This window comes from Sesamum indicum, linkage group LG12, assembly GCF_000512975.1.
Source record: "Sesamum indicum cultivar Zhongzhi No. 13 linkage group LG12, S_indicum_v1.0, whole genome shotgun sequence".
Taxonomy (NCBI): Eukaryota; Viridiplantae; Streptophyta; class Magnoliopsida; order Lamiales; family Pedaliaceae; genus Sesamum; species Sesamum indicum.
In genome coordinates this window covers 6,155,451-6,169,909 of record NC_026156.1, presented here as the reverse complement: position 1 = coordinate 6,169,909, position 14,459 = coordinate 6,155,451, and the positions used below count along the sequence as shown (strand labels likewise).

General features: G+C 36.9%; 3 protein-coding genes across 3 annotated transcripts; 1 reads left to right on the top strand and 2 right to left on the bottom strand.

The window, feature by feature from the left end:
* On the bottom strand, nucleotides 1-797 carry LOC105175955 (VQ motif-containing protein 22; the record flags this gene model as incomplete). The annotated part of the gene is given in 1 exon segment (XM_011098600.2): nucleotides 1-797. A coding segment is annotated over 1 exon segment (678 nt). The 5' UTR covers nucleotides 728-797.
* Nucleotides 3,171-9,385, bottom strand: LOC105175894 (copper-transporting ATPase RAN1). The gene is made up of 9 exons (XM_011098532.2): nucleotides 8,883-9,385; nucleotides 7,501-8,115; nucleotides 6,756-7,185; nucleotides 6,300-6,625; nucleotides 5,799-5,857; nucleotides 5,347-5,689; nucleotides 4,787-4,987; nucleotides 4,416-4,673; nucleotides 3,171-4,139 (listed from the first exon to the last, which is right to left on the bottom strand). The coding sequence occupies exons 1-9, from the start codon at nucleotides 9,150-9,152 to the stop codon at nucleotides 3,657-3,659; spliced, it is 2,985 nt and encodes a 994-aa protein (XP_011096834.1). The 5' UTR covers nucleotides 9,153-9,385; the 3' UTR covers nucleotides 3,171-3,656.
* On the top strand, nucleotides 12,033-14,109 carry LOC105175892 (thioredoxin O2, mitochondrial). The gene is made up of 6 exons (XM_011098531.2): nucleotides 12,033-12,305; nucleotides 12,637-12,702; nucleotides 12,824-12,874; nucleotides 12,984-13,063; nucleotides 13,164-13,208; nucleotides 13,757-14,109. Exons 1-6 carry the CDS (start codon nucleotides 12,065-12,067, stop codon nucleotides 13,853-13,855), a joined length of 582 nt encoding a protein of 193 aa, XP_011096833.1. The 5' UTR covers nucleotides 12,033-12,064; the 3' UTR covers nucleotides 13,856-14,109.

The following is a 14,459-nucleotide window of genomic DNA, read 5'->3' as shown; positions in this document are numbered from 1 at the left end:
ACTTGATGATATCTCACCTGCTCGTAATCTAGCTACTAGCACCTTAATCTTAGTATCTCCAAAACTCGTCGTTCCTTGATCCTGAACAATATTCTCCAGCTGCTACTCCGGACAGCTCTTGCAACGAAATCTTGTCTATGTCAAAATCATCTAAAGTCAGCGGATCCCGTCTAGGGTTGTAATAATTGACTGTTGATGAAACAAAGAATTCGTGGTCATCGGCAGTAGTGGTGGTTGTAGTGGAAACAGCAGCAGCGGCAGCAATACTGTGGGCGCCAAATGAGAAGAAACTTTGATCTTCTTGCTGCCGGAACTCTTGACGCTGAGCCTGATCATACGAATATTTCTCAGGGTTGGAAGCACTGTACTGCGCGAAATTCAAATTGATGGGGCCCTTACAATGACTGGAGAATGCAGGAGGTGCACTGTGGCAGCCCGTAAACTGTTGAACAAGGGCCCGAAAATTGTTGGCGTTGGCTTTGAGGAGAGTGGTCGGCGCTTTCTTTGAAGCTCGGGACCGCCTTCTGATGGATTTTCCGAGGGTGGATTTAGGAGGGAATGAAGCAGTGCAGGCATTGGTGGAGAAGGAAGAAATTCTGGGGCTAGAGATGGCGTCACCAGCTGCAGCGGTGGGCATGTTAGGGGAATCAAAGGGTAATTGGGGTATGCAGGTGTTGATGGTTTCGTGGTAGTTTTGGACCCAACAATAATCATCAAAACTTTGCATGTTAGGAGTAGAAACTGATCACTCGCTCGGATGGAGCTTTAATTTTCGCTAGTTGTCAATGTATGATATATATATATATATATAGAGAGAGAGAGAGAGAGAGAGAGGATATATATATACAGCGAATTAATTATTCATGAGTTTGAGTTGTTGGGTTGATCTTTCTCATGATATGACGACGTGTCAATGTGGAACACAGATAGTATATTAATGAGTAGTGAGGTATGGTATAGAAATGAGATAGTTCCCGGAAAGTGGAAATTACTTAGGCTATTGTTAAAGCAGCAAATTGATGTGGTAGGTGGGGTCTTAATTAGTAGAGGATGTGAACGCAATCGCTGCTCCAATAAATGATGAATGTTGCCAAGTCTTTAATCCAAATATCCATACCTCTACAATTCCATCCCTATTCCCTTCATTTCCTAGCAACTACCTACATTAATTAATTAGCTTGCAGAGGAAGCTATGTACATATGATCTGATGTACGTACGTACATCTCTTTTTCATTGATCTATCCACCTGGTTTGATCATACATTAATGTATAATATATAGATTAATTAATATGTGTAGACTAAAATTAAAATGATGATGTGAGTGAGGTGACGACGACATATATAAACCGTTGATTAAGGGTCAAAAAGAGTGAGAGCACTGACTTTGAACAAAATTAAGAACCCCCAACATACACATACACATTCATGATCATGATATTAATCTAATGAGGCAGATAGAGACGTGCAAACCACCCTCTTTTCATCATCCCTTTCAACACAAACAACATCTTATTTCTGTTGTTAATCTTTGCTTCCCAATTCCAACTTGTATATGTTATTGACCAGTCTCATGAAAATGAAAGCACTTTCAGTGTTTTGTCAAAACATATAAATACTCTTGATTAAAATGCAAAATACCTCATTTCATAGGGATTCGCGTCCATCTCTTCTCTTATAAACCCCCTACCTAATATAGCTTCTTCATCTTCTAACACCTCTTAGCTGGAGATCTTGCTACATACCCCTGCCAACTAAACACATTTAACATTACATTTCATTTATGATCAAATACATTTATTACAACTCTAATGATTTTTCCTTTCTCTTTCTCAGGTTCCACACTTTATTTAGGTGAAACCTCAACCTCGACCGCGAATCCGAATCAAAGTGCATTGCACATTAATTAAGGAATGACAAGCACTATATGCTTCCAACACTGACACAAATTCAAGTAATTAAACCTCTCAACCAAACTCGTATATATATACATATGTCGATTCAAACAGTAAAACAAGAAATTAAAGATTCAGAAAAAGAAAGGCAAGAAATTGAAAAAGTAAAGCACAACAGCATGAAGCTCCATTGATCTTTTGACTCCCATGATTTTATGTTCACATTTTACGATTTTAGTGTTTTCCTTTTAGGTTCAATAATATTATGGATTTTTTTATTATATTTTAATATCACAAATTGGTGTATATTACGTCAATATGTGATGACATGTACATTAATTTTTAAATTAAAAAATATAATAGTATAATTCAAAAATAAAAATATATATTATATTTATATTTATATAGGAATGTAAGATGAGTACGTAACTCTAACTCTAAATGTTTGATGACTTTTGAATAAGGGGTTGACTGGTAATGGATGAAGTAAGTATATATGTTTTGACTTGACCCATTCTCATTCAAAACCTTGTTACCTCACGAATTTGGTGGAATCATTATTTCAAACTAATACAGTGTCTCTGGAGACACTGCACAAATGCATATGTACTGTAACATGTAATTAAGAAAATCAAGGCTTTGTTACTATCATTCTCTTTTTCTCTTTCTTTCTTTCTTTTCTTTTTTTTTTTTTAAATTACAACAATTTTTCCTGAAAATTATCTTAATTACAAATACACCTTTCGTTGTTTGAAAAACTACAATTGGTGAGAAGGACGGGACGGGGAGTGGGAGGAAGCCTTGATAATGTTTGGATTCGTTTTTTGAGTATTTTATTGTATTTTGTGGAGATAGAGAGAGAAAAATAAAGATAAATAAGTGTGTGTTAGAAATAGTAGGTATGTTTGGATTTATTTTTGGAAATAATTTAAAATAAATATTATATATTTAATGTAGTGTTTTGGGAGACAAAAATTACTATTCATTGTTAAATCATGTATTTTTAATATATATTTATATATATGTGTGTATATATATATATGTATGTTTTTATACTAAAACAGTTAAAAACACCTAAATAATGTGTTTTTAAATGATGACAAACATTGGATATATTTTAACTTATTTGAAAAATAACTTGAAAATAAAAACAAACATAGTGCTTGAGTCCGGTGTGAACAATGAAGGTTCGCAATTAAAATCTTCAATATTTGTGTACAGTATTTCAAAAAAGGGGGTGCAAACATCCAAATACTTGCTTAATAGAAGAAAGATGAGCAGTGTGGTGTGATGTGGGGAAACTTCCCATATCTAACAATTACAACAACCAATCCAAAAGTTACACCAGATAATAACAACAAATTAATGAAAAAATTGAGCCCAATGCCCAACTAGACACTCACTCATTTTACTTGACATCTTCATCTGAAACTGTTAAATAAAATGAAGAGAGCGAGGCAGCTACCTAAGCTCATAAAAAGGACAAACCTATACGCTGTACAACACCAAGTGATATTTACACTTAAACACGTCAGGGAACACAAAACCCCCGTGGCCGTGTTCAGTCATACAAGCTTAAGACCATACAGTGGAGGAGTGGTAAACTTTCCAAACAAACAAACAAAAAATGGTTGCGCCAAACTGGGACCAAGCATCCCTGATATAGACACTGTCATGAATTCCTCCAGTTCGTAGCTCTCTAAGAAGCTAACTTCTAGCAGTACATCCCCACCTCTTATTTCTTTTTCCCACCTATTTCATTCTAACTTCTATCAACAGTGATTTCCAGTAGAGTGGTAAGCCTTGGTTTCCTATATCTCCTCAGAAGCAGAGAAGAGCAAACAACTGTTACAGATGACATAGCCATGCATGCACCAGCTACCCAGGGTGGCAATTTCACTTTCAGCTGTGGGAACAGAACTCCAGCAGCAATCGGGATAGAAACAATATTATAAGCACTGGCAAACACATAATTCCATCGAATACGAGAGAACGTCTTTCTAGAGAGATCGATAGCAGTGATCACATCTTCTAAGTTGCTTCTCATCAGCACATAGTCAGCAGCTTCTATTGCAATGTCTGTTCCCGCCCCAATTGCCATGCCTACATCTGCTGCAGCCAAGGCAGGAGAATCATTAATACCATCCCCCACCATTGCAACTACACTTCCATCTTTCTGGAATGACCGAATAACATCAGCTTTCCCTGCAGGCATCACTTCTGCCCGTACATCTGTAATGCCAACCTGCACAGCAACAGAGAATTTAGAGGGAAATCAATGAATTGTCTCATCCAGATTGTGAAAGGCGTTAAATACTCCTCAATTGTCATACAAAAATATTTGTGTCCTGTAAAATAATTGCTGGACATGCCAACAAAAACAAAGGGGTGCCATGAGGTGCGCCAAGAGATAGCATGGCATTAAGTCATTTTATAATGAAAAGAAAAATCATTCAGGATTTTCTAATGCATTAAAAGTTCATTCAAAAGAAGGCAGAAAGAAACAAGGGAAGATAATAACCTCCTTTGCAACAGCATTGGCTGTTCTCCAATTATCACCAGTAACCATAACAGGATTGACACCCATTTTTATGAGGCCCTCTATAACAACACCAGCTTCCCTCTTTAGTGGATCTGATACACCCAGAACACCAATTAAATCATTATCATGGGACACTAGAATTCCAGTTTTGGCACTTTCTTCCAACTGTACAACAAAATTTTCCACTTCGTCTGGGATAGCAACCCTATTTTCAGACATCAGCTTCCGGTTACCAACCTATTAAAGAGATTCAACATTGGTCAGCATAAAAAGTGACAAAATTCCACTAACATTCTAAACCATTCTCTCTCCTAAGAGTAAAGATATCTAGAACTGGGGTAAATACTCACCAAAATCTTTTTCCCGTCTATAAAGCACTGCACACCTTGCCCAGGCAATGCAGAAAAATCCGATACATCAAGTAGCCATCCAAAGGACTTAGATTCCTGCCCATTGATATGGGCATCCTTTGTAGTGGAAGGATCATCAAAGTAATGGAAATGGCGCGCATATTCAAGTATTGCTTTGGCCAGTGGGTGCTCACTGCTAGCCTGTGTCAAAAAAAAGAAGCTCTATCAGTTCAGATACAAATTTTATGGACATTGTGGCTGAGCGGCTCTCAACAGTGGAATTCACTTCCCAATCACTAGCAGATTGCTAGCCTGACGCAAAGCAATGATATAAGGCAACTGTGATATCATGTTCTGCACAATACTCATGTTGGTTGTTTTCACTTTTCTCCCTTCAATTTTTGGTATCATCAGGTTCTACCCAAACAGAACAGTCGGGAAAAAAGGGAAGAAAAAGGGTTCTATGCAAGAGGCAATCACAAAAATGATTTGCAAAATAGCTGCAGAACAAGAAGATGATGAAGCATAAATTAGATTCATTTGGTGCTAAATCTTTTTACCTCTGCTGAAGCTACTAATGTAAGAAATTCACCGCGCTCCATGCCTGAAAAAACTTTTGCTGTAGTAACTGTGGCTTTTCCCTGGGTTAATGTTCCAGTCTTATCAAATATGACATACTTGACCTTCTGTGCCTTCTCTAATGCATCTCCTCCTTTTATAAGCACACCATTGTTAGCTCCAACCCCTGTTGCAACCATGACAGCAGTTGGGGTGGCCAATCCCAGTGCACATGGACATGCAACCACAACAACTGATATTGCAAACATAAGGGAAAAAACAAAATAATTGCCATTTTCTGGGAGCCACTCCTCAGGGTAACCTCCGAGAATCCCAGCAAGATACCTGCAAATTGATAAAAGAAACATTAATAAAATTGAATAAATGGCCAAGATCTTGCTCTCTTAAGATTAATTGTAGAAAAGATATTAAGAATTTGCTATAGCAACCTTACCATCCCATTAATGTCAACAATCCAACTGTTACAACTGCAGGGACAAAAATGCTTGCAACCTGTAGGTGAGAAGTTGCCAACCAACATGAAGACGCTAATTTAGCATCAAATATGGAGCCAGGACAGAAATATAAAATTGAGATGCCAAAATTCATAAAGCCAGGAGAATAACATGGATGCCAATGACAAATCAGACAGTATTTATTGCTACTATGTAATGACATTCTCTGTCAATCTGTATTCTATTAACATAACAAGCTTCTCTAGCAGTTTTTCATTATTGTCACTCTATATAATCCTCCATCCAACTAAAAGTTCTGCCCTACCGAGCGAGGCAGGCAGAAGTACCAAGATTACCTTTCTAACAATGAAGGTCAGACATATTTTCTCTCTTCTTTTTTCCCTTTCTCCCTCCTCTTTTCTTTAAATCGTCTTTTCGGATGTGTTCAAGATCAAAAGCACAAACCAGAACATGATAAATTGGGAAAAGATAGCACTTACAAAGTCGGCAAACTTTTGGATGGGGGCTTTAGACATCTGTGCCGTCTCAACCAGAGATATAATCTGGCTTAAAACTGTGTTAGAGCCTACTTTGTTGGCTTGTATGTGAAGCGAACCATGCAAATTTATTGTACCTCCGACAACTGAAGAATTGACTTCTTTCAGCACAGGAGAAGATTCACCAGTAACCATACTCTCATTTACATAACTTGAACCCCATACAACTAAACCATCGGTAGGAACTTTTGTGCCTGGTAGTACCTTCAATATGTCACCAGGCTGAATCAACAAAGCATCAATTTCTCTTTCTCCTACAACTTTTCCACCTGCAATGTTCAAGTGTCTTAACTCAGCACAATCTTGACACCAACAATCAGCTGGTTTCAATGAGCCAAAACTCTCATTAACTCCCTTATACTTTTAGTAGTGCGTGAGAAAGAAGTCTGGAACACGTACCATTGTCTTTTATAAGCAATATCGCGGTAGCAGGAGCAAGCTCCACGAGCTTTTTGATAGCATCTGATGTCTTCCCCTTTGCAAGGCTTTCCAAGTACTTACCCAAAAGTACAAATGTAATTAGCATAGCACTTGCTTCAAAGTATGTTGGAGACCAAAACCCAGTTATCGCACCATATAATAATGCCGACACTGAGTAGAAATATGAAGCTGAAGTTCCTAATACAACCAGGACATCCATGTTAGTCGAACCATTTTTGAGTGCCCTGCCAGCTGCAACATAGAAACGCTTGCCAATAACAAATTGAACCACAGTGGCCAAAGCCCAATTCAGCCAATCACCCATTTGGAGTGGACCGCAACGCCAAAGTAGTAAAGAATGTAACAGAGGTATAAGAGGACATATGACTTGCATAAAAAGGACTGAAACCTGAAGCCAGCGAATAAGAGTTAACAGAGAATATTTCATGAGTAAAGGAAATCCTCATAAGACAATATTTCATTGGTAAAGGGGATAGCACAGCATCAGATAATTTATTGTTTTTGACGATCAAGAAACTCTTTTCAATTAACTAACAAAAAGAAGTCCCATGGAACTTGTATCTCAGCTGCAATTATATACATACGAAATTCTGCAGCATTAAATATGCAGATTTGCTTCCAAATAACACCAAGATACCAGAACTAACCAATGTTTAAGGTCAAAAAGGATAAAAGTATCAAAGCGCAAAAAAGAGTAACTTACACTGAGAAACAAGCTTGCTGCAAATAGCCGAAACATGTTCGAAGACTCTTCTAGATCTTTGGAAGCCATTCTAGTATAAGGGTTCTTCACAAGTAACTTCAGTTTCCCGTAGCTACTACTTTCAATCTCCTCAACTAATGCTCTTGAACTAAGAAGCTCCGGATCAAAATGAATTTCTAATTCTTTAGACGCCCGATCGAAATAAAATTGCCTCACACCCTTCAAGATGCAAAGACTTCCTTCTAACATCTGTATATCCATTTCACTTGCAATGCCAGTAACCCCTAGCACAAGCTTATCCTGCTCGTTACTCTGCACAAATGAAGCTTCAAAACCAGCATCTTCTATTGCATTGATTATACCATCTTTACTGATAACAGTTGGGTCGTATTCAACCTCCCCCAAAGATGTAGCCAAGCCAACTACAGCTTTTCGCACGCCTGGTAGCTTTCTTAGAATCCCTTCTACAGAATTTACACATGCGGCACATGTCATTCCTCCTATTGTGAACTGACCTATTAAGGTCCCAGTTGGCTTAGAATGAAAAGTACTTGGTTCGGATAGAAGTTCTGCCTCGAATCCAATATCTTCTATTGCATTTCTAATGTCTTCATCCTGAAACAAAAACAGGGCAACTTGCTGAAAAATCAAGAACCATAAAGATGTCCCGCTCAGGATGCCAGCAAAATTGTTGAATCCTTCCAATTAATTAATACAGTGGAAGGGAGTGCAGTAAAGAATCACAACAGACATGAAGATCCTGGATATGAATGAGGCATAGATATTAAACTTGGAAGCTTGACCGCACAGCTATAATTTCAACTACAATCTCACATTCGATGGAAACAAAATCGCGATTGGTAGTGGTGCAGCTGAATCAATACTCAGCAATTAGACAGCAGCTTAGGTACATCAAAAAGTGTATATGAGTTGTGCGTTTGGAAAATACTACTAAAAGACCAACTCAAACAATAAGTTGCACCAAGCAAGATGAAACCCATTTAGCCAGAACTAACATCACCCAGAAAGCTAAACCATAAGTGAAGAGAAAAATAGATAAACATAGACAAAAACAATGCCTTAACAACGGAAATTAGGATGAGAAAGTTACATGGAAAGGAAAAAATGAAATAAAAAATTGAAATAGGGAACAATAACATGTTGCCTCCAGCTCATCTTCCAATTAGGCTTGTCCATGGAGATATTAAATATTATCACTACAGCAAATTGATACCTATAATAACACTGTCCACCTGTGAATTAGCACGCAAAAGACGTGTAATCTACATTCATACGCACATAATGCATTACACGAGTAGGAGGGAGAAATCTAGAAAAGAAAAAAAGAAAAAGAAAGCTGAAGAAAAAGCGTTTGACCAGACCTTAACTAAGGTGGGATCAAAGGTGACGTCAGCCTTATTCTGAAGCAAAGCGACGGAGGCTTTGACGACGCCGTTTAGAGCCCTGAGGGCCGATTCGACGGAATTCGAGCAGGCCGCACATGTCATCCCGGTGACGCCCACCTGAATTCTGCGCAAGTTGCCAGAATTATGTTGGTGATTGGCGGTGAGCAATCTCTCCTCCTCGGAGGAATGACCGGAAGCTTTTCGGGCAGGCGCAGTTAACTGCAGGGCCCTCATACTCAGCGCCATCCTAAAACCCCCGACTGCCTCTAACAATAAAAGAGGCAAAAGAGATAATAAACAGGGAGATAAATACGTAGAAATGTAATTGTAATTGAATTTGTGGGAAAGGAAAGAAAGAAAGAAAAGGGAAAAAATGGATAGTTGTTAATCCATTGTAGATGGAGAGGGAGGGAGAGAGAGAGAAATCTGTGGGTGCGAGAAAGGAGGGAAGGCAAGACAAGGGATTTGTAAGAAGCAAAGAGTATAGTGCGGGAGAGAGAAAATTTAGGTGGGTGGCAGCGTGGAAATTACGAAAATGGGATTTGTACTACTCTTGTACTGCATGGATTTGGTAAAAGAGGAGTAGTAGTAGTAGGGTTTGTGAGAAAATTATTCAACAAACCACACCACAGAGTCTTTAGCAAGAAGAAGAAATAACAAAACAAACAATATATAATATGTATGCTTTTATGAATAAAAGCAGTATTATTAGTATTGCTGAATTTTGTGTCTTCCTTACAACCAATGCAATCATGAAAACAACTTGTCACCTAATTTTATATCTTCAACATTACCATTTTTTCATATTATTTAAATATTGAAATTTAATACCTACTATTTTATTTCCAATAAAATACAATTATGATTTTTGAGAATTGAATTTTTCAAAGTTGGAAGTTTTGAGGGAATTCAAATAGAAAACTCATGAGGGCATTTTTGGATATTTATATGGGAAAACGTTGTTTGGGTTGGGAGTGGCAGACACGGCAGCCGTCGCATTGACCAATTTTCTAATTCAACATCCCAATTACCCTTCTCTTTTTATTTTTTTGGAATTAACCTTCTCATAACATTTATCTTTATATACACAACAATAATGGTAACGGTGGGACCCAATCATCCCTTGGAAACCAAGTCCCCAACTCTAACCTCATCTCTCTTTTAACATTATAAATTATTTGTGTTTTAGAGTATTATTTATTTAATTTGATCTCCACCAAATATAAAAATTCAAAATCAAATCATCTGCATCAGTATTGGCTTTTCAACTGCCCATCACAAAAAGTCGCACTAAGTTGTTCCGGATTCGGTACAACTTTGTTAATTAATTTGATGATGATGAGATGATTCCTTCTTATTCACCACTCCTTCTAATTTCTCTCCTTTTTGCAATTATTACTTTACTTACGTGCTTTATTCCATGCAATAAAACAAATCATAATATTCTTAATAAGTTCCAAGCATGAGACCCCTCAATTCTTATATTTTAATCATAAATAATGTCATGTTCTTGCTGTAATAAATCTCGACACCATCTTTTTTTAAAAAAAATAGGAGTGAAAATACAATAAGAGGACGGGTTGTTAGGTTATCCCAACAAATTACACTTGAATGATTATATATATATAATCACATTAAAATCGTGAATCAATCAAATCTGTAGTAATAGAAGTATGTCGATCCACGTACATAAATCTAGCTTGTTTACAAGTCTATACTTTTATTGAATCACAAACATGTTTACTTTCTCGTTGTTTTGAAAACCATCCCACGAACATTTTTAAGATTCCCCACATTGGATATTGCTTCAAATTTTATACAAACAACAAACACATCTTGCTCGTCTTAGTGGATTACTACTAAAGTAACTCACTCGCTTATATCTTACATTCAAAGAGTCTATGGTGATGTTTCAATAAAGATCGTAGAGAGAAAAATAGAGAGACTATTTGAAGCAAGTATCTTTAGGAGGGTATATGTGATCAACTCATCTATTCTATCACACTTATAGCGTTTTTGTGTATCTTTGATCACAATTATATATCCTATTTATAGGTGTACATAACCTTATTCATAATAGGAGTTAATATACAAATATATATTTGAGAGACTACAAACTCTATTAGATAGTATTTATCTTAGAGAATTCTAATTTCAACATTAAGTTGGAAGACCTCAAATTTATATCAAATATGAATGCATATTGAATTACGAATTCACGAACCCACGAATCCAACCCAATGTACAACACCATGAATGTGTCTGAAAATCAAGTGGCTTTGATAATCCTTAACTGCATCAAAATAGTTTGAATTATGAGGAGACATTTTGATTCTTCTTGCAAAAATTTAGGTCTAAAAGAAAACAGAGGAGCTAAATATTTGGAGTAAGATTGGGTTAATGTTTTAGGTGGTTGGTTTGCGACTAAAATTGATGGGCAATACGCACGTTTGGCTAAGTTATGTATATATATATAGCTGAATTATGGTATCCTTTTTGGCATTACATGGTTTGTTTTGTTTTAGGAGCAGAGCTAACATTAATATATATAGAGATAAAATTATAGGGGAATTGTGGGAGTGATGTGGTGCGTAGTGAGTGGGCAGTCAATGTCATAATAAAACCACTTTGGTCATTGCAACTATGACTTGGTTTCCACTTCATCATACACACCAAAAAAGCAATTTAATTTTGAGGAGTGGAATTGGAATTGGAATTGGAATTGATTGATTGATGCTCCACCCTCCATACTACACTCGCTCAACAATTCATATAACTTTCTACTATGTAATTAGTCTGCCATACCCCTACATTGTTGAGAGATGGGCAGGTGAATAGGCAGGTGAGCAGCTGCACCAGATTGTTGCTACCTGCCTGTTACTATTTATTTTTCTCCATACGCAATAAGCTTTGGAATTAATATTCCTTATAATTTTTTTTTATTTATCAATCATTTTTGTTTTAAAATGATTTTAAAACTTGTAAGTGGGTCGGCTCCATTCCATATACTCCTCTTTTTCCCCTAAGCCCATAATTAGGCCCACTTTCAATGCCCATTTCCACTTGTGGGCTTAAGGGATTCTCCAATTCATTCCGAATTCAATAAAACCCCCAATCTCTCCAAAACCAAAACCCTTATTTCAGTTGCAGAAGCCGAAATGAGAGGAGCGAGCGCAATGCTACGTCGTTTAGTTAGCGGTACAGCCCCCTCATGTCGCTCTCTCTCTTCAATCAGCGACCATCTCATTCTCTCCTCCGCCCTCGCCGCTTCCTGCTCCTCTCTAATCCTCGCCGACGTCGCTACCCCCCCACTTTTTATTACACCCGCCCCCGCTACCAAGTTTCACTCCCATCTCCACCTAAATCACTCCCGGAGCTTCTCCTCTCCACCCTCTGCAGGTCTTTCCCTCTTTCCAACCATGATAATAATCTGATTTGTCCACAAGTCTTACGTGTAAACATTTTTGGCATATATGGATTCAGAATGATATTTTAGATGTAATGGAGTGAGTGCAATTCGTCTATTTGAAACTAAGATTCTCAATTTACTGATGATCAATCTATAATTATTTTTGTTTCAAATTAACAAGTCGTGTGATTTTAATCCTCAATGACTGCCCACTTCTGGAATTAGATGGCTTTCTTTGCTTTAATTGATATTTATGATACGATTGTAATTTTTTATTCTTCATGCCTTCAATATTGCCATCAATGTGGCTTTCGATTACAGATCCATCAAACGTTGTGTCCATTGAGTCAGAAGAGCAGTTTAATGATTCACTTCGCAAGGTTCAAGGTATACTTGCAAAAGAAATGCATCTTCTTAATATATCCTACATGACTAAGCCTTTTCTTCTCATGTTGTCTTAAGTTAGCATGAATTGATGCTTGCGTTTTGACTGGATTCTGGTATATAGATGAATCTTTGCCTGCAATATTCTACTTCACTGCAGTTTGGTGCGGCCCCTGTAAGTTTTGCTATCAACAGTCTCTGGTTCTGCTTCTGATTCCTACCTTAATATTAAATGGTTCTTATCTCGAAATTGTATGAAATTGCCCCACTTAAATCATCTGCAGGCAGATTGTTGTCCCCTATAATCGGGCAGCTGAGTGAGAAATACCCCCACGTGACCACATATAAAATAGACATCGATAAGGTGAAATACGCACCAAAACTATCACTTTTTGTAGTTCTCACGGCGCATTTCTCAACTCATGGTGACAGCATCCTACATTATTGAACTTTTGCATGTGCAGGAAGGGCTAGGAAGTGCATTGAGCAAGCTAAATATCCATGCTGTGGTAAGACCATTCTCTTCTTATTCTTGTATTTGTACTGTTATCCGGTATATTTGATGATTTATAAAAGTTGAAGTGCACCGAATACTTATTGGAAAAGTATGTAACCGTCAATTTGGATGACGTCCCCAAATTTTGGAAATTTGGGTACACTAACATGTATGATCAATGATGCATCATGTAACTTGACAAGTATGGTGTTTCTGCTTGTTTTAGCGTCTGTTAAGCAACTGTGAAGGATGAGGAGAGTAGCTTTTGGAGTTTTTTAATTTCTTACTTGAACTTTATGATGTGCCTTTTGAAAGCAATAAGTTTACCTCAGTGGTAAACATCTTTGAATTCCTAAATATTCTGTCAGTTACACAAGACCTTTGATGCCAAAAATATTATTTCTGTTTATGGATGCTTTTATTTTGGATTTTTCTTTTCTCTCTTTCTGAGTTCATGCTGTTGTACAGTTGGTAGTGGGTATCTGTAAAATGTGCATGGTGATCTTTTCCTTTTCTTTGCATATTATATTCTTTGCTGAGCATGCTCTTCTGTGGATGCAGCCTACATTGCACTTCTTTCAAAATGGTAAAAAGGCGAGTGAAGTCATTGGTGCAGATGTTCAACGCCTCAAGGATACAATGGAAGCATTATACAAGTGATAGCAAAACCTGCTCTGCTTTGCGCTCAAATTTTTATACCATATAGCAGCATTACAGATTATTCCGCTTGTTCAGTCTTGGAAATTCAGTTCAATTTCTGTATGTAGGAATGACTTGGTAGCTTCAGTTGTCTATAACTATGGTATCTGTATTAATGAGGTTCTTTAAAAGTATCATGGTGCTTACCTTAGTATATTGACAGAATTAATACTTAAAACCATAATGTCTTAATATCCAACGTCTTCTTTATTTGACATCGTATTTTCTCCCCCGACTCATTTGTCCCATTCCTTATGTAAGGTCTTTTCTTTTTTCATCCTCTATTTATTTTTTTTGTTGTCATGTTATTTTATTTTAATATTTTGTTGCCACACTTATTATATGCACTTATAGTTAAAGAAAATAAAATATAAAAAATATTAAATTTAAAATTTTATATTTTGAAAATTTAAGTTCAGTCAAAGTATTTATTGTTTATTATCAAAGTACTAGAAATAAACTCTTCTATTGTTTTGTATTTGTTGTTGCACGTCTCCATTTTCAACTATCTATATATATATCTGTAAGAGTTCGCCAAAAAAAGGTCCGACACAATAATTTAAAG

What these genes read in the sequence shown, in the direction of transcription:
- LOC105175894 (XM_011098532.2), bottom strand. Translation starts at nt 9,152, where the DNA reads ATGGCGCTGAGTATGAGGGCCCTGCAGTTAACTGCGCCTGCCCGAAAA. An exon ending in TTGATCCCACCTTAGTTAAG is followed by an intron (nt 8,116 to 8,882) that starts GTCTGGTCAAAC and finishes TTTTTGTTTCAG; the next exon opens with GATGAAGACATTAGAAATGC. An exon ending in CAGCAAGCTTGTTTCTCAGT is followed by an intron (nt 7,186 to 7,500) that starts GTAAGTTACTCT and finishes CGCTGGCTTCAG; the next exon opens with GTTTCAGTCCTTTTTATGCA.
- LOC105175892 (XM_011098531.2), top strand. Translation starts at nt 12,065, where the DNA reads ATGAGAGGAGCGAGCGCAATGCTACGTCGTTTAGTTAGCGGTACAGCC. An exon ending in TTCACTTCGCAAGGTTCAAG is followed by an intron (nt 12,703 to 12,823) that starts GTATACTTGCAA and finishes TCTGGTATATAG; the next exon opens with ATGAATCTTTGCCTGCAATA. An exon ending in AGCTAAATATCCATGCTGTG is followed by an intron (nt 13,209 to 13,756) that starts GTAAGACCATTC and finishes CTGTGGATGCAG; the next exon opens with CCTACATTGCACTTCTTTCA.